This window comes from Micropterus salmoides, unplaced genomic scaffold (assembly GCF_014851395.1).
Source record: "Micropterus salmoides isolate LMB-PRFRI ecotype aquatic unplaced genomic scaffold, ASM1485139v1 Ms_hic_scaffold_8, whole genome shotgun sequence".
NCBI classification, from domain to species: Eukaryota; Metazoa; Chordata; class Actinopteri; order Centrarchiformes; family Centrarchidae; genus Micropterus; species Micropterus salmoides.
The window spans coordinates 27,356,493-27,381,802 of NW_024044570.1; the positions used below are offsets into that span (position 1 = coordinate 27,356,493).

The 25,310-nt window shown below is 43.5% G+C and overlaps 1 protein-coding gene across 1 annotated transcript in view; it reads left to right on the forward strand.

The window, feature by feature from the left end:
- Positions 1-905: 905 nt before the first annotated feature.
- LOC119893099 (protein arginine N-methyltransferase 8-B) overlaps positions 906-25,310 on the forward strand; it is a 35,883-nt gene continuing 11,478 nt past the window's right edge. The window contains exons 1-7 of the mRNA XM_038705032.1: positions 906-1,739; positions 5,570-5,815; positions 7,683-7,838; positions 13,551-13,614; positions 14,747-14,889; positions 15,762-15,849; positions 18,358-18,473. Of these exons, the coding sequence (XP_038560960.1) occupies positions 1,671-1,739; positions 5,570-5,815; positions 7,683-7,838; positions 13,551-13,614; positions 14,747-14,889; positions 15,762-15,849; positions 18,358-18,473 (882 nt within the window). The 5' untranslated portion in view covers positions 906-1,670. The remainder of the gene's footprint in view (positions 1,740-5,569; positions 5,816-7,682; positions 7,839-13,550; positions 13,615-14,746; positions 14,890-15,761; positions 15,850-18,357; positions 18,474-25,310) is intronic.

Consider the following 25,310-nt stretch of genomic DNA (forward strand, 5'->3'; position numbering starts at 1 on the left):
ATTTATGACTAAAATCCTGCAAAACTAATGACATGCCCATCAATCAGCTTTACTTTGTGTTTGGTGCTAATTAGCAAATGTAAGCATGTTAACATGCCAAAGTAAGATGGTGAACATTGCAACCATTATAGCATGGCTGTAGACTTGTTTGCTTGCATGCAGTTTCCATGCAAATCTGTAGAATCCGTGTATAACAGGTGTATTTAGGCTTGTATGTGTATAAAAGCACGAGGTGTGGGCAACAGAAAGAGAATTTGGGCAGGCTTCTATTCCGATGCCTGCTTACTGCGTGGTGAGTGTCTGCCTACCCTCTCTGCTGAATAATGTAACAAGTGGTGAGTGGTGTGGGTGGTATGAGGAACGGCCTCTCCTCAAAATAGACTCCAGTGCTAAAGCAGAAGACCTCAGACACAAGTAGCGCACGCTTGGTTATGAAACAGTTATGACAGCAATAGCATTCTGAAGTTACAAAGCCAAATCTCCTGCAGTTTGGGCAGAATCATAAGTGTTATAATTGTAATAAGATATTCTCAAGAGATCATCCGGGTTAAAGATCAAATTAAAAAAATGTAGTTGTAAAAATAACAAAATGATGCTGTGACAGCACTAACAGCATTTTACAGTAGACTTCAAGGAGAGTGTGATTTTTATTAGAGAGGTATATAACTGAGTGGACAAAGAGACATCAAGGTAAGGGGTGTATGAGTGTTGATATGTGTGTGTTGAGGTTGTCCTGCTTCATCCCTGGAGTGAGCAGAGCAGGTGAAGCATATAACAGGCGTGCAAACAGCAGCCAGCTCTGACATTGCCCCTCTGGCCAGTGAGGCAGCAGTGGTCACTTCCTCTCTCTCTCTCTCTCTCTCTCTCTCTCTCTCTCTCTCTCTCTCTGTATGTGTGTATGTGTGTGTTTGCAACCCGGGCACACAGCGTCCTCGCTTTTCAACAGGGAGTGAACCAACTTAAACTTTCCCTTGCCAGCCGGCGTTCAGCACTTTGACGAGGATGGAGAGCGAATAGTCCTACATGAGCAAAGAGCTTGATTCCAGAGAAGATGATGAGCAGGGGAGGGAGGCATTAATGGTGGTGGCGTGTGTTAATAATAAAGTGTCTGGGCACGTTTCAAGAGTCATCAGATTTCTGTGCATGTACTCAGCTGCAAGTCTTTCCACTCGGCGAGGCAGCACAGAAGCGCGATGCTATTTTTAGAAACAACGTTGCTGTAGGGGAATCAGTCAAAGTGGGGCTAAAATAGTGCATTCATGACAATCTGCTGCTTTTAGTGCTGCAATCCTCTGAGATTACTTCTTGCGCTATTTGCCGGGTCATGGGATAGGACGTTGCATTTTTTTTCTATCTTGTCTCAGCTGATGCCAAATGATGCCTTTTCCTCTCATGCTCTCCAGGAAAGCACACCGGTGGACTGCAAACTTTTGCACCATGGAATCCAGCACACTTTTTGGCAATAGTGGCTGCAATGCTTTTGGGACCTCGTGTACTTTTGTGTCTTTTCAGAGCCTTAGAATGTCTAAAGAACACTGCAGTTTGGGATGTGAATGAGAATTACTCAATGACAAAGAGCTAAGGAGCCTTAAACCCCGGGAGGCGGACGCTGTTTCCTCACCTTCTTTACTTCTATCAATTGTGAGCACGTTTTTTTTTTGTTGGCTCTTATGGGAATTAAGCACTCGTCCCGCTGCATGCTCCTCAGGAGAAAAATGGCGGAGTCTGAGAGCAGTGAGGTAAGTGTGAGAGACACCTTTGATTTTCCAAACTACAGTGAGAGTGCTCATGTTTTTTCCTACTCTGTCCTAGTCCTCAATGCGTCCTGAAAGCATGTGCCCTACCTTTAGTAGAAGTTGCAGAAGAGAAAGGGCAGGATGCTGGCTGTCCTGATAGTGAAACAGCAGTCTGATTGATGGGCTCCATCTGTGCACAGGGATGTCCCCCCCACCCCCCCGACAAAACAGGCGTTTTGTGCAGAGCAGGCAGCCAGGCAATTTAGTAATTCCATCGAGTAGGCTACACTTGAAAAAAAGAATGCATCGTCTTCCTGGTTTCATTTTTTAACCGGTAGATCCCAAGGTTAGGATGTTCTCCAGGGTGTTATCAGTATGATTTCACTTTTATTTTACAAGAGGACAAGACAGTGCCAGAATGTTTCAAGAAGCCTCTGTTGTCTCCCTCCCCCTAACACCATAAACAGTTGCCCACCCGTTCCCGGACAGGGATCCCTCAGACAATGTCTTAAAAGTCTAAATACATTTGAATATCTTATTTTTATCAAAACAACCACGTTTAATACTGTGAGCACGGTGAAGTTAAACGGGGCAGAGTGTGCTGCTGCTTCCCGCTGCGCTGAGATCGAAATGACTTGCGCTGTCCAAGGTACTGCAGCACCTCGCAGAAACGCACCAACGGAGAACGCTGAGACTTGCGGAGCAGTTTTGAGCAGAAGACGTGATGCGTCTGTATTTTTGGCTCAGCATATTTCATCGCAGAATTAATCTGCTATGGCTTGTTTTTTAGAACAACAGAACAACAACACGGGCCCAATGATTTATTGAGTGGCTGTGCCACATCTGTATTCACAGTGCGACTGAATACTGGAGGAGCAGCGGTGATTTATCTGCAAGTGATGTTCATAAGATCTAAACACCCTGTGGAGTTGGAGAATGCCTCGTGATGCTTCGTTAAACATTATTCATCAAATAAAGTTCCCACAAAGCAACTTTATTCGTGGGAGAAGCCCCTCCTCAAATTCTCAACATTTTATCAATGCGCTCACGTCTGAGGGCAGCATGCGCCTGATACATTATGATAAGAAGACACTGACTGGATGGATGAAGCTTTGCCTTCCGCTGCTCTGCTGTTTTGGAACATTTGTATTCTCAGAGGCGCCTAAATGCCCTAATGGCAGAAGACCAAAGTAATTCTCTTTCCTGACTATTTTCCCCATAAAATTATGATTTAGAAAACCTCTCTACAGGAGACCATCATGGCCTTTAAGTCATCTATCTGGTACTTTTTTTCCCCAGATATGCATTGAAACACTCATTTCCCTTCAGAGTTTACCCTACAAATCCACCTACTAACATTATGACTCCAGGAGCAACAGTAAGCCTGTAAACACCTCTAACGGTCAAACAGGTACAATATGACTGCGTGCTCCCTCATACAGGCTGTGTAACATAAGCACCAATTGAACGTCCTTCTCATATAACAGTTCTCACTTCCATGTGGAGATGAGGATCCCATCTGAAATAGAACCCCAAATGTGTTTATCTGTCTGGAGGGTCAGAGGCAAGGACGTGTGCCACCCTCTCTTTCGTGTGTCAGGGCATCTCACTTACCCTCACTGCAGCTGCTCCCCTCTGACCATAACACACCCCAAGTCTACTTTTATATATCCATTAATGACAGCCAGAAGTGATTTTTGTTTTTCAGTATTGCAACTTTCAGAAAATCCTCATCGATTCTGTATCAAATTCATCAGCCTGTCTTGTAATTACTTTATTTAAGGATGCCAAGATTTCATCTGCTGTCTTTACACCAGGGATTGTACATATTTGATAACTGAGCTTAGTGTTACTTTAGGTCAGTGGAAACATTTGTTTGTCATTTCTAGGCTTTCTAGCATAACTGCACATTCTAAAAGTAAGGTAATACATCAATTAAAACACATCTTCAGGCAGTTACACTTAAGTCTCCTTGATGGTCCAAATGATTAACAGGTTGTGAGAATATCTGTAACAGAAATAGTGGGTTAATATGCCGCACTGTACTGAAGTGCTTCCTCCTCACATCAACATCATGGTTTAAGGGATTAAGAGAAGTTCAACAGTTGGTCTTTCCATTTTAATTACAAGTCCCTCGCAATGCATGTGATCTTTTATATAACAAACACTCACAAAATCTCTGTAAACTTTACCAAGTAGGGACATCAATGCCTGCAATGTTCCTGTAATGTTTAATGAAATACTGGTACATCAGTTGTATGTTATTTGGGTTGGATTCTAAAAATCAAACATTAACTCAGCATTTTTATTTCTTTTTCAAATATAATTGTTGAGATGTTTTATCATTAATATAATTTGTAGCAATCAATGTCAAACCCACTGAAGACCAGGCATCTCTCCAATTATTATCACTTAGCAATTGCTATGCTAGGTAATTCCAGAGCATTTTAGTGTTTTCATGATGGCGCTAGAGTAGGCTGGCACAAAATATCATGACTATCCAACAGACATTGCCATGCAGCATGGCTAAAATGCTTCTACAGGACCTTATTAGTGAACACCTGATATGTGACAGACCACAGGTCAGCTTCAGTGTGAATGCACCATGTGGTGACCTGACCAGTTATTTCCCACATAATGTTCTTGGTCACTCTGTCCCTATGTCTGTGGCATTTAAGCCCAGCAGGGAGAGAGAGGACAAAAATAAATATGATGGCCACTTTAAAGGGATGGATACAAGTAGGAGGACAATAAAGAAGCGGAGGAGGAGAAGAATTACTCACTCAAACAAGGAAGAATCAATGCCACAGACAAATTCTAATAGATCTATGTGCTGGCGCTATAAATCACAACAGAATTCAAGCCATCTATTCGCAAAGTTATCCTCTTTATTGACTGTTATATGCCAGCCTCATTAGATTAAAGGATAAATGACAAACTTTAAAGTGATTTCTTTTTTTCAGAAAGACTTAAATAAGGCCAATTATATGAAACTACCTGCAATTACTGTTGTGGAGTTGGACTTCTGCTGGTTATTGTAATCTCATTCTATGGTGGGCAAGTCTCCGTTGCCACAGCCATGAAGATAGAAAACTGCCTTTTGAAAAGCTGCATTGCCTCAGTTGATGTTCTGAAAGATACAGTAGCAACATTAAAACATGCAAGGAATGGTTTAAGTCTGGCAACAGCATGTTTAACAGATTATAACAGTGGTGGAAAATACTTTATACCTACAATGAGAGAGCAAACACAATCTATTTTGTCCACCTTGCCATTTATTTATCATTTATTTTTAGAAGCCTAAAAGTTGGAATGAGAATAAACACCAGTATGGCTTATTGGCTTAAAACCGAGGTGCTGGGAGTCTGTTTCTCCATCTCTCTCTATCTCTCTCTTTCTCATTCACAATCCAACACGCACACTCACACACACCATAGCTAGATCTTCCCAGCTGGCCTAAGAGGTGATAATCAGGGCATTACGGGTGTACGTGCAGAGCAGAGCTTTCTTGCCATCGCTGCCTTCTGTAGACAGACAGGCTGACTTCATGTGAGTAATCAGAGTATCCTCTCGACTCAGTGAACTCTCTGGACTCTCTGAACTCACCAGCCTCCTTCATGGAGGAGCAGACTGACAGATGAGCGGAGAGGCATGAGAGCAGATGAAATTGTTAAGTCAATCCCTGTCCATGAATGCAAACCATGTGATACTGTCAATGCCAAACTGCTCTTACGTCCTTGTTTTGTTTTTCACTCCAAAAGGCATTTGACTTTGAAAGCCCAGAGTCCTCTGCTTTAATGAAGTGTTTTTCTTCTTTACCTCTCTCTTTCTAGCAACCGCAGTCACAGCCACGGCCAATCCGCATAATTCCATCCCAGTCGGCACAGCCCACCGCGTTACCCAAGCCTGTGCCTTCCATCCAGCACGCCCCACGGCCTGCTCTCCCGCCACACACGCCCCATGCTGCCAGCCTCCCTAGCTGTCCTGGGCGGGGCAAGATGGCCAAGTTCCTTAGCCCGGAGGAAATGACCTCGCGAGACTACTACTTTGACTCTTATGCCCACTTTGGCATACATGAGGTACATCTGTATAACCTATCACAGTGAGAATCACTGAAAAATAAATTTTTCTGGTTTCTTATTCCTACGTCTGTTCTTGTCTGTGGATAAGTAGACAGATGTGAATCATGCATGATGACTGTTTTTGACCAAGTAGTCGGGAATCTCAGGAACTATGTTTTCCACCACATCTTTTATAGAAGCTCCAGGACAGGCATAGGCTCCTGCATCTTCCTTCAAACACAAATTTTTCATCTGATAATGATAATCATATAGTTTCACATCCAACTGCAAATCTTTACAACAGTGTAAATTCACAAATAAAATTCTGATATGACAAATAATAATGCTCTCAATGTATTTTTCACATTGCACAAGATGTTGCTGTTGATGTTGGAGTAAAATGCCCTCCATCTCTCTGCAAAACTAGGTGTAAACAAGTGTGTTTGGAGATGCAATAGAAAATTGAAAAGATTAAATGGACAGTTTTGTTTGCCATTTCACTTTCCTATACAGTAAGTGGCATTGATGATATAGATATCTAAGACACTTCCTGTTTGGTCTGTGGTGTGGTTTCTCCATTCACCTCTAATACAGTTGCTTTGCTCAGTCCCAAGTTGTAATATGGTTTGAAAAAAACAAAATCCGCAGAGAATTCCAACTTTGTGCAACAGCTCAAAATGAATAGGAGCAAGCCCGGGGAATATAGTGCACAAAACAAGCCTCCTGTTTTTTTCTTTCTTTACCATTATTTTCCAGTGCATGCACAGTTGGCCGCTTGTAGTGCAGACAGTCCACATGGTGGCAAATTCTGGGCCGCGTGTGAACCCTCACAGACGTGAGCAGATGACAAAATTTACGTGACTCAGACCCACATGGTCACACAGATACAAGGAATTGGCTTTAATAGTTACATTTGTTTTCTGCTGATGTTGGTCTGCTGATGTTTTTCCTTTTCTTCTTTTTTCTCTTTTAGACATAATTGTTTCAGACTCCTCTTTTGTGTGTTGGTAAGGCACTTTAATGATGACTGTGTGTGACATTTTTCCTTAACTGAGCCTACCAGGTAACTCATCCCCACTGCTCTGGACTGCTCCAACAACAGCAACCAAATGCTATATGTCATAGATGGCTAGAACCACAGTTGGGGTTACGGTCAGCCAATCCCATCAAAGGACATGAGATCTGAACCCAGCCTGAGAGAAATGTCTGGCTGGGAGGCTTAACTCAGGGCAGATGCACTTCTTAAGCGCTACACACAGCCTGGACTTGAAATGGCAGAGGGCTGGTGCAATTTTGATTAAGATATTCAATTTCAAAACCTATGAAACTTTTTTAGTCTTGGTCCATTACTAAACATATTTTATTTTTTTATCTCATATTTCCACTATTCAAGATGATATTTGAATCTTTCTGCATTTTTTTCTGTCAGTTCAGCTGCAATGTAAAGAGTGGAAAGAGTGGCTGTGTAAAAAGTGCACATCCTTGTGTGACCTGTGAGATGAATGTTTTAAATATTTTTGGAATATAGGTCAGGTGTATTTTTTCATTTCTGAATAATCTTCACACTTTAACATGCATGCACACGGCAAGAGAGGCAGAGTCAGAAACTAGATGCAGCTGTGCAAGCTGTGCCTGCAGGCTCCTGGGGCTTTTTCAGAAACACAAACTATGGATTTAAATGTAGTACCATACGGCTGAGACGTAATAGTGTAAGATTAGGTGAAGGCTCTTTGTTATTTGTCACTGCTGCACTGCAGATATCACAACAAATCCAGACACCCATTGTCCAGCCAATGTTTTTAATTCAACAAAACAAATTATCACTCTCCACAGGCGTTAGCTGCGTCAACATTTTCCTGATTTTATTTATCATATGCTAAACCAGGAGATGCTGAAGGACGAAGTGAGGACACTCACCTACAGGAACTCCATGTACCACAACAAGCACATCTTCAAGGACAAAATAGTGTTGGACGTTGGAAGTGGGACTGGCATCCTGTCCATGTTCGCAGCCAAAGCAGGGGCAAAGCACGTGTATGGGGTAAGACGTGTTTCCTTTCAGTGGAGCGTTATCATGCTGAACCATCAGGGTCTAATCACTGTGGAGCCCAGCCTGACAAGCTGCTCACACTGTGTGCATACTTATATAAATATGACTGTTTCTCTGTGGATCTGTACATACATTTTAACCATTTGTTCGCCAGGCCTCCCTATAATCTTCAAGGAATATCTGGTCTGACAGGCAGGTGAAAGTGCGTGGACTCTCACGCAGGCTGACAGGCTGTGCCGTAAAGATTTCAGAGCTCTTTCTGTTATCGTCTACTGGAGCAGAAGTAATTGCTAGTCAGGGCATGTCTGAGAATACATGCTGGATACACACCATTAGCTTGGGATAACCACGTGGAACTTATTTTTGTACGGTGGCTCCAGACAGCATATATTTGCTTGAGGGTAGGAATGATTAACTTGGAATTGCCAAGAGACTTGTTCTGAGCTACTGGTTGACATTATGTGTATATGTGTGTATGGGACTTCCTTCCATCTTCTGCCGTCTCACTCAGTTTAACTATCGCTGTCATCGCACTTAAAACTGAAATATCACTTCACTATGTGCTTTACCTCACACTTGTGTTACAGCTGTCAGGGACTTTATCCACATAAATAGGAATGGGAGAAATATTTCAGGGACTTAGTTCACCTTCGATTGAGATGCTTTTAGTTTGAGCTGTGCCCCACAGACCAGCACCTTTATCATACCTAAAGCTTATGAAGCTCTGCGTAAAATATGGGCTCGTGAGGTGGAAGGACCAGGCTCTGGGCCAACAAGAACACCACTCTGTCATACGGATCTCATAACATAAAAAAGGAAAGTGATAACCTCTATTCTGGATCCACAGAGTACCCATAACAGACTCTTTGGCGATGCTTTCTATACTGTCTGTACAGCCAAATAATCATGAGCCCACATTTAATATCCCACATTTCTACCCCATCAATAAATAATTAAAATTAAAACAAAACTCATGTATATTAAAGCAGAAGTTCATCTTCCATCCATCGTCAACCGCTTATCCTGCGTACAGGGTTGCGGGGGGGCTGGAGCCAATCCCAGCTGACATCAGGCGCAAGGCAGGGTACACCCTGGACAGGTCACCAGTCCATCGCAGGGCCACACATAGACAAACAACCACTCACGCTCACACTCACACCTAAGGACAATTTAGGGTAACCAATCAACCTAGCCTGCATGTTTTAATGCCCACGCAGACACGGGGAGAACATCCAAACTCCACACAGAACCCACGACCTTCTTGCTGTGAGGCGACAGTGCTAACCACCGCACCACCGTGCCGCCCCAGAAGTTCATCTTTTGTTTTTTTATTTATTATGAATAGTTTTGTCCAACAGTATGGAAATATCATAGACTTATATGCACTTAAAAGAATTCCGTAGCAAAGCAAAAGATTGCTAGAGCTAATGTTATTTGCAGGGATAGTGTCCGTTAAACTTTGCTGACATGTAGCAATATGGGTAATGGTTGCCAACAGGAGAGCAGTATGTGGGATTTAAAATAAACACCAACAAGTAGGCTACATTAAATCATTTGTGTGTATGGTGTGGTTAAATCATTCCAGCTCTCAAAAACCCCTGATATAAAACCATGAGCGTCAACTTCACTTCCCACATACATATTGTATGCTACCTGCATGAAATCGCAGAGAGGCAGTGTAAGTATATCATGTCCAAACACCAAAAGCAACTCCGAAAGCAAATCATCATGGGAAAGGGCACCAAGGGTGGTTTCATGTGTGTTGGGCAGGCTCAGGTGCTTGTTTGCAGTACATATTGGCAAGATCTGATCCAACCTCGGACCACAAGGGCTCTATGAATTATTTTGGGTCTTATTCACGGGTGTCGAAGGGTCTTGTAGTTTAGATACAGCTCTCTGTATTACAAGTAAAAGCTAAAGACAAAAGAGTCAAAGTAAATGAGTGTTTGTTGTGTAAAACTGTACATGTAGCAAGCCAAACTTTAACAATATTCTCACTAGATTTTGACACTTTTAAGACGTTAAGATTTTTTTTCTCAAAAAAGAGCCTACAGTAGCAAATCCAACCTTTTTGTGTTGTTATTTAACATGACTATAGAAGATGTACTTTTTCTCAAATTACACAGAATTTCCGTGAGTTTATTATAGTGTCTGCATCCTCTCTAATCATGACACTTCACTTCTACAGTCTGCCAACAGTTTTTTTTTTTAAAATAGAGGAAGATTTGGGAAGATTTTGATGAAGATGATGATGAGATGATGATGCAGGTGAGATGATAGCAGCTTGATAATAATAATAATAATAATAATAATAATAATAATAATAATAACTAATGATAACGCCAGTTTAGTTTTATCAAACTAATTGTGTGTGTACTGTACAGTATGTAAATAGATATAGTGATATAGTCTAGTGACGTGCCGAGCAGGTTTTAGCTTTCCATTAAACGTAGTTGATAGACCATAAATGAGCCAGAAGGTGTTACACTGAATGCAACACCCACTATTCACAGGAGCAGAAGGACTCCAAGGAGATGCTTGCTCATACTGCTCTTTTTCTCCTGGATGTAACATTGGGCAGGCATTTGCTAAATGTTAGCTAGTTGTTTCGTACTAATTTATCAAAGCTTGGGTTTATTGTAGCATTTCTGCCCTCTAGCAATAAAAAAGGATTAGGATGAAGTGGAATAAAAATAACACTGAGTGCTTTTAACAGTTTGGCTCTGGTCTCATTTCCAATTTACTGTATGGCTCATAGGTTGAGAGCTCAGACAGAGGGAAGAAGTTCCGTGATGCCTGGGCAAGTTAGAAACTTGTATTTGCTGTGTCTCCGCTAGTGGGAGCCCACAGGGCCGACTACAGTGACAGGGACTATCCCTGACACTAGTGAGAGGTGCAAGAGGCACGGTGTGAGGTGTGTTGACTCTAAACATGCCTCGAGGCCCCAGTACTCTCCCTGAAGCATGACTCTGATGGACACATGGCTAATGGCTGTCTCTTCTCACAGAGATTCAGAAAGAGATGAGGAAACATTGGCAGCACCTATTATCACGAACTAACAGCAGCACACATGCGCCTGTAAGTGCACGCGCACCTGGTGCATTACTGTTTGTTTACGTCTGGCTTTAATGAGCAGGTGCATCATTGTTGTTAGTGGTGACATGTACCACCAGGAGCTTCCTGACCGCTCCTCCACTAATGGGCAGCCGAGGTTAGGGCTGCCCCAGGGAGGCAGTGCTAATGTCATGTTGCTGCATCCTGTAAACATGCTCAGCGGGGAAACTAAAGACCTCAGAAGCAAAAAAAGAGAAATATCTAAGATGATATCTCATAATTTGTCTATTTCACAGTTGGCATGTTGCTTTTAGAGCAAGTGTTATCAGTTCCCGCCTCTAAAATAAAAGCCCCTGTTTCGAGGCACAGCTTGCCCTATCTACAAAGGTCTGAGCCTGGCATTGCCTTTTTACGATCCAGAGTCATCTTCTTTGTTACGTCCAGATGGAACTCTTGCGGCACGAATAAGTCTGCACACCTCTGACAAACGAGTCCCCGGGTAGGTGGAGCAGAGTGTCTGGTGAAAAATCTACACTCAGTGTACAAAATATGCTAAGCCAGGAGCTCAGGAATCCAAAAAATAGAGGACAGAAAAGAAAAGTGAGGGCATGGAGTAAAATGTGACAGATATTTCAGGAGGAGAGAAATGGGATAAAGACAAAAGCAGTGGGGTAAGGATATTTAAAATTATTTGAAATGCCAAAAGAGTAATGAAAGTAAAAGTTGAAGATCCTGTCAGGGCTAAATGGCTGGTTGCAGTTGAGCAGTGACTAATCTTCACGTCAATTACTTGAAGTAAGATGCCCTGGCAGCATTTCAGAAACTGGCACAGAGGCTGGTCACCTTGTAAATTCTATCCCTTAATATTCTTTTATTGGCCACTATTTTCAGCTTGACTCCAGGACACTTTGTGCAATGTTAAATTAATGTCAGTGCACAATGTCAGATGATAATCCCTCCCATGCTATTTAAATGCTGCTGTCAGGCTCAAAAGTCACAAACATACTGTAAGTGATAAAAACCTACGTATTCCTATCAAATGCTGCAGACAGGAAAAAGGCTAATGACAAAAAAGATCCAGCTGTCCAGTTTTCCATTTTGCAGTCTTTTATATAAAGAAATAAATCACTGAGTCATAAGCAACTAAAATACTCTTTCAGGTTTGCTAACCGGGTATGGACCTATGGTGTTTTATTCAAGCCTGGATTGGAAACCATCCACAGAGAGTGCCCAATAAAGTGTCTGCAGCATTGGACAGACATTCTTGCTGAAATCAAAAATAAAGATTGAATTCTGGACTTCGAAATCAGTCAAGGAACTGGGCCACACATGGGAAATACTGTACATGATTGTCACTCTTCCACAGAACTTCTAGGGGAGGAAAGCATCCTGGTAGCATCTAACAGGATGCCTCTGTTTTTAGCAGTGGTGGAAAGTAAATAAGTACAAAACTTAAGTACAATTTTGAGTTTTTCCATTTTATGCTAAATGTCGGTAGGATCTTTTAATCAACTACTAGACAGCTACAGTGACTTTTCAGATTAATAAAGAAAAAAAACGAATAAGCCTATGCAATAGAACACATTGTTCAAGATTAAGCCAGTGGTCTCGATCCTCTTTGGCCTTTGACTTCTCATAACGAAGTAGTGAGAGTGTGAGTCATTTCAGATGTCTATGAGTTGCACGCCGGTCCACAAAGAGTGATTTCCACTCGTAACTGCTTGCATGGTCTTATTTACACTATGTACTTTTGTTTTTTCTTCTTTTCCTCATCAAGCCCCCCTAATTAAGGCTTGATCCCCATCAACAGTTCAGGGGGGTCTTTCTTACCTGTATATATATATAAAATATTACACTATTTTTCCCAATATTATGCCTTATATTCAAGAATCTTGAAATACGATTTCAGACACCCCTAAAATGGACCATACCATTTCCTAACCTTGACGTTGAACGTCTCTGCCCAAATCACTCGCAGAGCAGCTGATCCAGTCCAGTCCACCACTAGATTGCTCTTGTGACCCTTTGGAAGGGGTTCAACCCATAGGTCAGGAACCACTCAACCACTAAACTGCGTAGCTGTACATAAAGAAGTTAAAACTTGCAAAACCTTGACCAACAGTAATTACACTACTTACATTACACACTGATACATCAGTGTTAACATGTGAATAATGTTACAGGGAGGAAACAAGTACTTTTACTGTGAGACAAGTACATGTTGCTGCAAATACCTTTGTACTTTAACTTCAGTACAATTTCTCATGCAAGACTTTTACTTGTTACGGAGTATTTCAACATTGCTCTATTAGTACTTTTACATAAAGTGTCAGAATGCTTCTTAATTAGAGACACGTAATGTAACAAAAAACATGGATAGACTTAAAATGTTGAGATTTAATCGTTATAAATGAGTGCCCTTAATAGAAGGGGCACTAAAAGGAATAACATCATTTGTGTCAGAACGGGATGTTCTTGAAATCTCCTTGGTCAACAAATACTGATTGGGCCTGATACAGTAAAGTTGAAGAACTCTTCTGTTCCAATGCGCGGAGAGTTTATTTTTGCTCAAAGATGGACAGTTATTTTTTGTCTCGTCTTTGCAGTTGAATTTGCAGTATGCATATTTTTGTCTTTTTTTTCTGCCAGATTGAATGTTCCAGTATATCAGAGTACTCGGAGAGGATCATCAAGTCCAACCACCTCGACAGTGGTAAGAGCTGCAGCTGCCTCTCCTCTCTCCATTCTTATGCCACTGCACTTCTTAAAAACTAGGTTATAGCTGCGATAGGCATAGAGAATGAAGAGGAGGGAGGGAAGGCTGGAAAGTATGCGTAAGTAGAAGAAGAAGTGTAGTGGTCATGGGTATCCCACCGCTCAAATTTTGAATGATTGTTCATCTGTGAGAATGGTCTAATTCTGATCCACATCCATTCTGTTTATCATTCCATTCTGCACTCGACTGGCTCATTTGTATTCACCTGTGCGCACATGCTTCCAACTTATGTAACTTCAAAGCATATGCCTTTCATCATCTGTAACTTTGAAAACACATTTACTGCAAACTACTGACTGTGCATCTAATAATAGCTCCATAAACCACCCTGTCAGGCAATGTCGTAGCCATAAACCTATGAATATCAAGTATGCACAAGTAATTGAAAAGAGAGTTAACTCTGTGTTCACTCTGAGTTTTAGACTGTGAATAAACAGGGAGCAATCACCAGCTGGAGTAACAGTTCACATGTCATTCTGACAGACACTTGTGTCACCAGGGAAACTCTTCAATAACGTCTTGCCAAGGCGGAACAAACAAAGCTGAAGTCAGCTAATCTCCAACAGGGCAAAGATCCCATCCAGCTGGGCTGATTTCTATAAGATCACCATGGCTGCCATGGAAGCACATAACTGATGTGTCACCACTCAGAGTTTCTTACTTTCAAATGTTCACACCAGTTTCTTTCTTCCACATGGTGATGTAATACAGTACCTCTTTGTTTCCAGTGGTTTATCACCTTATTTAGGACCTTATCAGATAGTTAAGTCTTTATTCTTTTCCATTGTATTGCGATACTTTATAAAATGGCAAAAGACAGTTCTACAGTTGAACCTTAAAAGATTTGGATGTATTCCATCAAAATACTGTATATTATATAATATCTTATAAGACATGTCCTTTTTGTCACATATTATATGTGTGTCATTGCTGTATTGATGTGAAATGAAATCTGCTTTTCAACATGTCATGCACATTTTAGGCATTATCATTCCTACATTTTTGTGTTAGTAAAGACACTTTCTTGAGCATTGGTTATGACTTAAAATATATATGTTGTGTGTTGCAGTGATCACCATCTTCAAAGGCAAGGTAGAGGAGGTGGAGCTTCCTGTTGAGAAGGTTGACATCATAATATCTGAGTGGATGGGCTACTGCCTCTTCTATGAATCCATGCTCAACACCGTCATCTTTGCGAGGGACAAGTGGCTGGTATGATGTGTGGAGAGAGAGAGAGTGTGTGTGTGTGTGCGCGTTGATGTGCATATAGAGATGATATTGTATGTAGGTTTATACTGCAATAATAGCAGTATCAAATATTCAAAATAAACCATCACTGTAATAACCATGAAAAAAAAAAAAGGAAACTGTATCAAGGTCTGAAAAAACTTATGTAGCATAAATATGTTGTTTTCTAATTTGTGTAATTATATATTGAAGCCCATTACTGCCACATAAAGAAACATTTTTGTTCTTATTATTATTAAGTGGTTTTGCCATTATTGAGATAGATTTTGAGTTCTGAGGTATTAAGTCCTAATTAAGAGATTCTAACTCAAACATTCGTGTGCATTTGTGTGACCCTTAGAGTCCGAATGGCCACATTTATGGGAAATACATCAAGTTCAAATAGGCTATACCAGAATTTTCCATTTTACAATGATTTGGGATTTTTGTGGATTTGTGGCAGACTTTGGTTTTCATTTCATCCATCTCAGGACCCCTCAAAATTATCTTGCAACCCCTAATGGGGGTCCCAAACCCCAGGTTGGAAACCACTCCTTTAAAATAATAGTTTAGCTATGATGCTACAGCTAAAACCAGGGATAAGGTAACTTTATTGGAAATTTTATTATATTCATAAGAAGTCAATAAAGTTAAGAGGATTGTTACATTATTAACTACTACCTCATATTATTATCTTTTCTAAATAATAGTTATAGTCCTGTAGTTTAATACTTCAAGAGCAGCTCTACTGAAACAATGGCTGAGGAATGAAATGTCACCAACTCTATAATGTAGACTTTTTATAATGTGTTCAGGATTAATTGCTGAGTTATTTCCTTGCCTCGTTTGTCAAACAGAAACCCGGTGGATTAATGTTTCCTGACCGGGCCTCTCTGTATGTGGTGGCCATAGAGGACAGGCAGTACAAAGACTTCAAAGTGCATTGTAAGTTCAGCGTGAGAGTGTGTACGTATGTGGGGCTGGATCGTAGACTGTATGTAAATACAGGCTGGATGTGTGTATTACCTGAACCTGGATGGCTCGAATTACGGGGTGGATTAGGGGGTTTGACCCCCTAATTAAGGCTTGAACCCCATCAGCAGTTCAGGGGGGTGTTTCTTACCTGTCATTCTAAATATTACAATATTTTTCCCAATATTATGCCTAACCTAACCTTGACGTTGAACGTCTTTGCCCAAATCACTCGCAGAGCAGCTGATCCAGTCTAGTCCACCACATGCCAGTGGAAACTCTGTAAGTTATAATGTCAGTAGTTAGCTATCTAGCTTCTTTAATACACTTAACTTACCTTCAGAGTTTAAGACTTAAAATGAGCTATGTGGTGTTAGCTAGCTGATAGCCCACCCTTTCATTTCATTACCATTATATCATTTCATATTTTATTTTATTAGCCAACACTGGTGCTTGGCATTAGCTTTGAAAATGAGGATTGGTTATTCCTACACATCTTGACATAAATATAGAGTTTATTATTTCATTTATAAAGTAGTATTTTGCGCGTCTTTCTACAAGATGCATGATATTTTTTTTCATTGTGGAATTCAGGAGTTTTACCTGACTAGGTAAATGTTAAAATCCATGTTTGTTATTTCAAAGATATTCAGTTATATTTAAGTAGCGCAAATTCATAACAAAAGGCATCTCATTGCACTTTTTATATAAAGCAGGTCTAGACAGGACTCAGTACAGTACTGTTTAACATTATTTACAGAGGCTCAAAAATTCCCAATTCCCCAAAACTGTATGAACGCAGATTAGATTGCATTCACAGTCAACATGAGCAAGAGCAAAGGAAATATTCGCAAAAACAATTTGAAACTTAAAACTTGAAATGATAAGAATTAGGAATTAGATATGATAATGCAGACAGTATTTTATGATAGAGTCAACATTGTGTGGGCCTGTTTTGAGCGGTCCTGATGGTCTACTGTTGTGTGTACAGTTTTGAGTAGAATAGTGCTCTGACTACAAATGTTGCCATGTGGTATGGGGCAACCATTAACTGGTGTAATGAATTAGATTTATCATCATCTACAGACTGCACACATTAGTTATATAAGCAAGGATATTAAGCATTGTAAGATTTTAGTTTTCTAAAGCCGACGCCTGCTCTGTACTAGGTTTTCTTTTTGACCTGGAAAAAAATTAGACCCCCCGCCACCCCCGCGGTTGTCATGGTATAATTCGCACCCTTACTAACCTGGACTGTGAAATGGAACTGTACCTGGTGTATTCTGTGTAGCTCTCTGGTGGCTATAACCAGGATTATGTCTCTACATTGCAAATGAACACACACCTCGATGTCGTGCTCACAAAATTGTGGGCTCATACACAACCTTTTCCAGCTCTGCAAACGATTTTGAACTTTTCCACAGGCGCAACACTGGGGGCGATAATTGATATTATAAGTCAACAAGCCTCTCCATCTCTGTATCATCCCACTCTAAACCTGCCAGGAGGACTGTGGGCGATGTTTTGATGCTGGACACAAAGCAGCACCAAACTCAGTGTTAGGCCAGTGCACACCCCAGATGACAACAAACAGAACAATAGACAGCACACCTCCTACTCACACTCCCCCATACATCTGGGAAATAATACAACCACACCAATGCACCAAGAAAGTCATATCGCACTGGCTGACAGCATTGCAAAGCTTTCCTATGGTATCTGGATACTTCAATTCAGTCTGCCATTATTCTGCATTTGTAAAGTTTCCATATAGTCAGACTGAGACGAGTGGTGAGACAAGTGCACATATTGACCACCACATATTTCTCTCCAGGCAGAGGGCCCAAGACGACCTTTAGACTGAGTTAGAAGTGACCTTATGAAGCACTTCAGTACTCTAAGAGCATCCTGTAGTCATTAGCGCTACTCTATGCTGCACACTGACTTTACAAGTAGCCAGCAAGAAATGCAAATACACTACATTACAAAGTCCCTGGGAGTTTGTGACCTGTTCATTATCACCAGCTCTCTGACGCACACCCAAGTAGCTCTCTCTTTTTGGGTCATGAAAGAGATGTTTGCTAACACACTATCTTAAGGAGCTTAATAAATAATGTATGGAATGATTTAGTAACAGCAGCAAGGATTTCCAAGGCAGGAGTGGAGGCTGCATTCAAGGAGGCTCATGTTTACAAATCATCCCCGATTACTATGTGACTTTCATCCGTCAAAATGAAAATTGTATTGTATTTGACAGGAGGTCTAACTCCAGGTCATATATCATTCTGAGAAACTCTGTGAGTAAGACCCCGACTTGTATTGTTTTACAGCTGCACACCAACTGTTTACATGTCCTTTGGCTTTTCCCACCCTAGAAAATGGAATAGAAACTTGGAAAGAAGTCCTGTCATGTGTTTGCAATTTACAAAGACTAACAGAAAACATGGTGTCAAAGTAACTCAATGATGCTGTGTTTATCAGGGTGGGAGAATGTGTATGGCTTTGACATGACCTGTATCCGTAATGTGGCCATGAAGGAACCACTAGTGGACGTAGTGGACCCCAAACAGGTGGTGACCAACTCCTGCCTCGTCAAGGTTAGTAAAACACTGACAATATATTTTATTTACATATCTTATTTATATACAATATTTTATACAGTCCCCTCCAAAAGTATTGGAATGGTAAGGCAGATTCCTTTGTTTTTGTTGTTCACTGAAGACATTTGTGTTTAAGATCAAAAGATCAGTATGAGACAAGAGTTCAGAATTTCAGCTCTCGTTTCGTGGTATTCACATCTAGATTTGTTAAACTCAGGACATACCACCCGTTGTTTGAACCCACCCATTTTTCAAGTGAGCAAAACTATTGGAACATGTGACTTGACAGATGTTTCTTGTTGCCCAGGTGTTGCCTTTTAGGTTGATTGTCAAAACATTAAATAGCTCTGCATGACTAGTCTACGTTTTCATCCTTGGTTCAAACCAACCTGTTCGACGTCTGTTGCTCAGTACACCAGTAGTTTTTCTTTTTCAGGACATTCCAAATTATTGTGCTTGCTCTGCCCAATGTTTGTCCAATGGCCCTGGTCGATTTTCCTTCTTTTCTCAGCTTGACAGTGAGGTTTTCTCCCATAGACAGCTCTCTGGTCTTCATGTTGGTTTAGCCTCTTTAACAGGAAATGCTGTGATGGTTATGGACAGAACGGACCCAAACGCAACGCTTCAGGTTTCTAAAGAGGATTATTGAGGGGAAAAAGGGGATGAAGAGGGGCTGGAGAAAGGGGGGAAGATGGGCACCGGCAGACATGGGCGTGGGGGACCGAGGAGCTGGCGGAGCAGGAGGGGTTCAGGCGAGAGGGCCGAGGGGGGCTGGAGGCCGAGGAGGGAAGAATGCAGTGGCTGGCGGTCCGGCGGGGAGCGAGGGAGGCAGGTAGGCGAGCCCGGCTGGCCGAACGGGGAGGCAGAGGTGAGTGGCCCTGGCGGGAGGAAACAGACAGACAGGGTTAGTACAGGGTGACAGGAGACGAAAAGGTTCATTAAAAGCTTGAGTGAGGCTGTGGCACCAAGTCTGGAGCTACGACGATCAAGCGAGGATGGAGCGGAGAGGCGGGGTAGAAATACTGGTCGAGATGAGGCTGATAGCTGGCAGGTGCGGCGGTCGGAGATGGAGGTTGATGAGACGCAGGTGTGGATAACCAGCCGGGCTCCGGGGCGGAGAGGGAGAGAGCACACAGAGGGAGAGAGAGGAGACACAGGAGAAACCAGGATGCGAAGGAGGAAAAGGAAAAACTCACACTCACTCACCAACAGCCGGGCTGCCACCGCAACAAATGCAGTCTTAATAGGTTTGAACCAAGGATGAAAACTTAGACTAGTCATGCAGAGCTATTTAATGTTTGGACAATCAACCTAAAAGGCAACATCTCAGCAACAAAAAACATCTGTCAGTCACATGTTCCCATACTTTCGTTAGATCACAGCAGATCTTAATGCTGTGATCTAATACAAACGGTGATATGTCCTAAGTTGTTTAACACATCTAGATGTGAATACCAGGAAATAAAAGCTGAAATTCTGAACTCTTGACTCATACTCATCTTTTGATCTTAAACCCAAATGACAAACAAAACCAAAGGAATTTGCAATAATTTTGGAGGCGACTGTATTTGACAATATACAGACGCTCAATTTATCACAAAGCCTGACTAAATGTCTGTTTTCTGTCTCTCAGTTGGTTAGTACACCACTTTGGTTCAAACTGAAATATCTCAACAACTTTAGGATGGATTGCTATAAAAATTTGGTATAGATACCCATGGTGCCTAGAGGATTAACATTTGAATAACTTTGGGTATCCCTTAACTTTTCACTTAGTGGCATCTTTTGATCAATTTATTCAATCATTTACTTACAGTTTCTTTTTTTTTCTTTTTTTCTTTTTTTTTTTTTTTTTTTTTTTTTTTTTTTTTTTTTTTTAAACCTGTCCTGCCCAGCAGCCTGGTATAGAGTATAATGACCTGGATACCATATTGTGCCAGACAGATTTTACTTTAACAAGAGAGTATTAAAATACTCCTTTGTCTGTTTTATTATTTATTTAATTATGTATTGATTTGTCACCGGGCCGGACAGGGGGGCAGACACGGGGATGGGGGGGCACAAACAGACAGCACAGAGAAAGGACAACACCTGCAAGAGAAGGGGGAAAGGGGGATGGAGGGTGGGGACAACAGGGAAAAGCTGTGGGAAACACCAATTGCAGAAGGCAACGAAACCTGCAATAGAACAGAGAGGGGGGCTTGGGGAGGAGAAAAACAACAACAAACAAACACAAACAAAAAAAACAATAAAAATAATAATAATAGTAAAAGACAACCAGCCGAACAGCAGCAATAAACAGCTGACATATTAATGACATATTAAGACAACTAAGAGAACAATGAAAACAAGAAACAGTCACACACACTAAATAAGCAACACAACACAGCCACGAGAGCTGGAATAATAATTAATTTAAATAAGTAACTGAAAGAAAGGCATCAGGAATAGTTCTACCAGGGACAACCTAAGTTTGTTTGTGTCTGTGTGTGTCTGTGTGTGTCTGTGTGTGTCTGTGTGCGTGTGGGTGAATGTGTCTGTATGTGTGTGTGTGTACATGTGTGTGCGCATAAGCCTGTTAAAGAATGTAGTTGTTAGTGAGAGTGGGACGCCACGACTATAACAGGCAGGCAAGAACCCCAGCAGCCAATAGGGGTGGAAGAAAGAAAAAGAATAAATCAAATCAAAAAAAAACAAAGACTCCCAGATGCACCGCGATGAAGAAGACCCCGACCCAAATGCCAGTTGACAACGTAATGCCGACGGAACGCAAAATAGGAAGAGCAGCGCCCGGACCGACCGCGGCGCGGACACAACATAGACCAGTGGCCCCCTCCATCCAGCACCCCACCGCCGCGCAGCAAACAACCACAATGCCCAAATGCCACGCAATCATCAACACCAATGCACAAGTGACGAGCCCAACTGCGCGAGCACGGCGACACCCATGCCCAGCAGCCCCCCGCGAATCCTGCGTGCGAGGTCGGGCAAATGAGAGAGAGCAAACGGAACAACACGACAGCGAAAGCCAGCGGAGAGAAACACCAGCAGCAAGTCCCGGCCCGGCAGCAAACGCGCCGCACAGGTCACCATGCACCCGCCAATAAAAGCCCACCGTCCCCCCAACCGCCGGAAAAAACTAAGGCCGCCGGCGCCAGCCGACATCCCCCATGCCCAGCGCGCCCCCCGGCCGCCATGCAACACCAGCCAAACCAGCAACGAGGCAAAATCAACTAGCTCAGCTGCATGCCACCAACAACCCACCCACCCATCAAGGGCCGAGAACTCCAGGCACAATCCCAGAACAACCCGGAGCACAGCCCTGCCCCGCACCCACACTGCACATCCCGAAAACTAACTATATACCTCAGTATCCAGAGGGGTCCAACAACTGGCTGACAGAGAAATGGGCAAGCACGGATCCGAGGCCAACGAAGCAAAACAGGAACGCAAACAGGTCCCTCCAAGCCAACGAGGAGATGCCTCCCCCGGACCCCAATGCACAAACTAAACGCCCAGCAGCCATCCAGAGACCCTGCCCAGGGAAAAAGTATAATGCATCAAGATGCATCGACAATCGCCCCACAATCCCACCGCGGCCTCACCATCCGCAATTGGATCAACCCGCGCAGAGACCCCCACCCCCAGAAGCCAGGACACCCTGTGACCCCCCAAAGCACAAAGGACCCCAGACCGCATGTCCAGGGGAAAGCTGTACCCCGCCCCAAGGAAGAACAGCAGAAAGCCGTGCCGGGAAGCTTGCTACCGCCAGGGAGCGATAACGCGGGAGAACCAGGCCAACGGTCCCCCAGCCCAGCCAGAGGCATCCCTCCCTACAGTGCAGGCAGTGACAGCAGCCCCCAAGGCTGATCTCATCCCTGGACAGGGGCCCAGCCCCCCCAGTCAAGCACCCCCAAGGAGGAGCACCAAAACCTACCCCGACAACACCAGTCATGCGCCCCAGAGACTCCCGAATGCCCCCACCGTGAGAGAGCTGGCAGGGGGAAGCAGCGGGAGCCTCACCTCTGCCGAAGAGGGCCCAGGCGAGGAGAGGAGACAACGGGCCCCCAGGCCCAGGGACACACCACCCGCCCAGAAATGAGCAAAGGCCACAAGCCCGAGTCCGCAGAACCCTAGGCCAAGGGCGGGCCCCCACGTCAGGGGAGCCCCGACCCCCCACCAGCCCACCCCAGATCAGGCAAGGCCGTCACCAACCCCACAGCACCCCCAACGCCCGGGGCTCCAGGGGTAGGACACGAGGCCAATGAGAATCTCTCCCACTCCTTCAACCCCTCTGCCTGCCTCTGTAAATGTATTGTTTTGTGTTGGATGCATGTCATGGATTGTGAAGTGTTGTATGGTGGAGTAAAGATAATGTGTGTGGTAACTAAGGTGCAACTAAAATTGGAGGGTAGTTGTGACACAGGCACCCCACAACTGTCAGGTAGTGGAGCCTCCCATCGTGCCCCTCCCACCCCCCAAGCCCTCTGTGTCTAATGTGTAATTAAAATTGAGGGGCAGGCAGTGAGGGAGGAAGAAGTGCGAGGCCGCAATAAAGCAGCCCCACCCCCCAAACGCCCTGCAGGCTGCCCGCCCCCCAGGATCCTAAGGGTGTATGTTGTGAGACATGACCAAAGGGGGAAAGGTGAAGGAGGTCATAGGGAGGCTAGAAGACCAGATTCCTGACTGGCCCCATCATTTATTCAGTCCCGTCCCCCACCCCCCTAAGCAGGAGGATGCCAGGTCCCTCCAGCCCAGGGCTTATAGCAAGAGCCCCTCTAGCACCGGCAGCACCCCAGAGTCAGCGACAACCCCGCCCATCCCCAGGACGGGCCCAGGGGGGCCCAGCCCCCCCAGCGCGCAGACCCGCCCCAGACCCAGAGGCTCCAAAGCCCCGTGCCCCAGACCCCCACACACTCCCGAGGCAGGTCAGTGCAGCCCCAACCCAAAGTCCAACAATCCCCTGTCCTCGCCGGGGCCCCTCCGGCAGCCCCACTGCCAACCCCCCACCTCACCGCTCCCCCACAATCAGCAGCACTCCGAGCACCACCAGCCCCCCCCCCCCCTTACAAGGGAGCAGGTCCGGGGCAGCAAGGACCCCACCCACGGACAGAAGGGCCCAACAGCCCAGATCCGAAGGTCGGCCCACACCCAGGAGGCAATGCCACTCAGGCCAGGTCAGGCCAGAAGACCCCCACCCCCGCGCCCTTCCCTCCCTAGCAGCGAAGCATCCCACACACAGACCCCCACCGTCCCCAAAGAAAAGAGACAGCAATCACCCCGCGACAGTAGCAACAGCCCCTCAGCCCTTGGGAGTCAGCAGATGCAAATGGCCCTTACTTACAGTTTCTGACTAAATACCTGCAAAACTATAGACATTTCCATAAGCCTCAGATGAACTTTATGTTTAGTGCTATTTAGATAATGATAGACATATGCATAGATACATCTGCTTAGCATTAGCATGGTGGCATTGTCAGCGTTAGCATGTTAGCATGCTGATGTTATCATTTAGCTCAAAGCAACACTGTGTCTGTGAGTACAGCCCCACAGAGCTGTTAGCATGGCATTATTGTGTGACATGGCTTTACCACGTCACACAATAATGGCCGGCTAACCTAACCATCCTATTTCCCCATATGTGGTATGAGAGCATTATAAAGGTTGCATGCACACTTGTGTCGTGTTATAGTAATGCCATTGATGGCCAGTGGCTGCAACACCAACAGCCATATCAAAAAAACCATCTTTATCAAGGTTCAAAGTTCATTCCTGACCTTGGAAACAGCAGTTAGGAATGCAGTCTTACCACGGGGTTCATTTAGTAGCTCTTCTGGAGTTTTCAATCCTATTCCCACAGTTCCAGCTAACATGGACATCAAAGCCTCTTAAAGTGTTCAAAAAAAAGAAAAATCTGAACAAACTACATCTTCTGGTGAAGATCATGTGATATGATAAAAAGCCATTCATGGAACACACCATTACCACTATTTTCTAATGCCAGTTCACTTGTCAGCTGACTTCCAAAAGTTAGGAGCTGAGCATACAGTATGTTACAAGGAGTGATTAAACTGTATAATGTCAATACATTAGCAGTTCCCATAGAGAATGCTAAGTAAAGTGGCTACAATAAACTATAATGCAGAGATGCGAGCATGATTACAGTGGTAAAACACACACACACACACACACATACTTAGTGGCGTTGATTGACTGGTAAACATAATGTACTACATGCTGTGGCTAGCACAGTATGAGTAGGACCTTGATGTGCGGCTGTTGCCCTGTCTGTGCCTCTCACTGTGTGGATTAGAGCGATCAGGCTGCTGTGCCATGCATGTCAATAGCACCCCGTCTAGCCCTCCTGATTGTGTTCCTTGTCATAGTGACCTTCTTATCGCTGGCAGTGATGAGACGGCTCTGTCCTGTCTCACCTCTATTCTGGAGGAATATTGCTGTGTGATCATATCTCACTTCAGTGTTTGTGATCGCCAGGCACCCGGTTTTGTTTTCTTTGATACTAGGCAGCCTTTCTTTTTAAATGCAGCAGATATTACATACAACCAGCAAAGAAATCAGTCGTGAAAGTTTAATAAAAGATCTATGAAGCTGGTGGGAATGCTGCTTGTCTTTGAAATTATTAAAAAAAGAAGCCTTACAACAATGATACCCTGCTGACAAGCTTTATTGTCTTTAAATGGATTACTGAATGACCTCATTAAAGTTGTATAGCCGAGGAGTAGTACACATAGGACTACATGTTATTAAACTGCTGCTTGAAACTTTGGTAGGAATACTCAGTGATCATTATCAAGTGTAATCCTGCAGAAAATA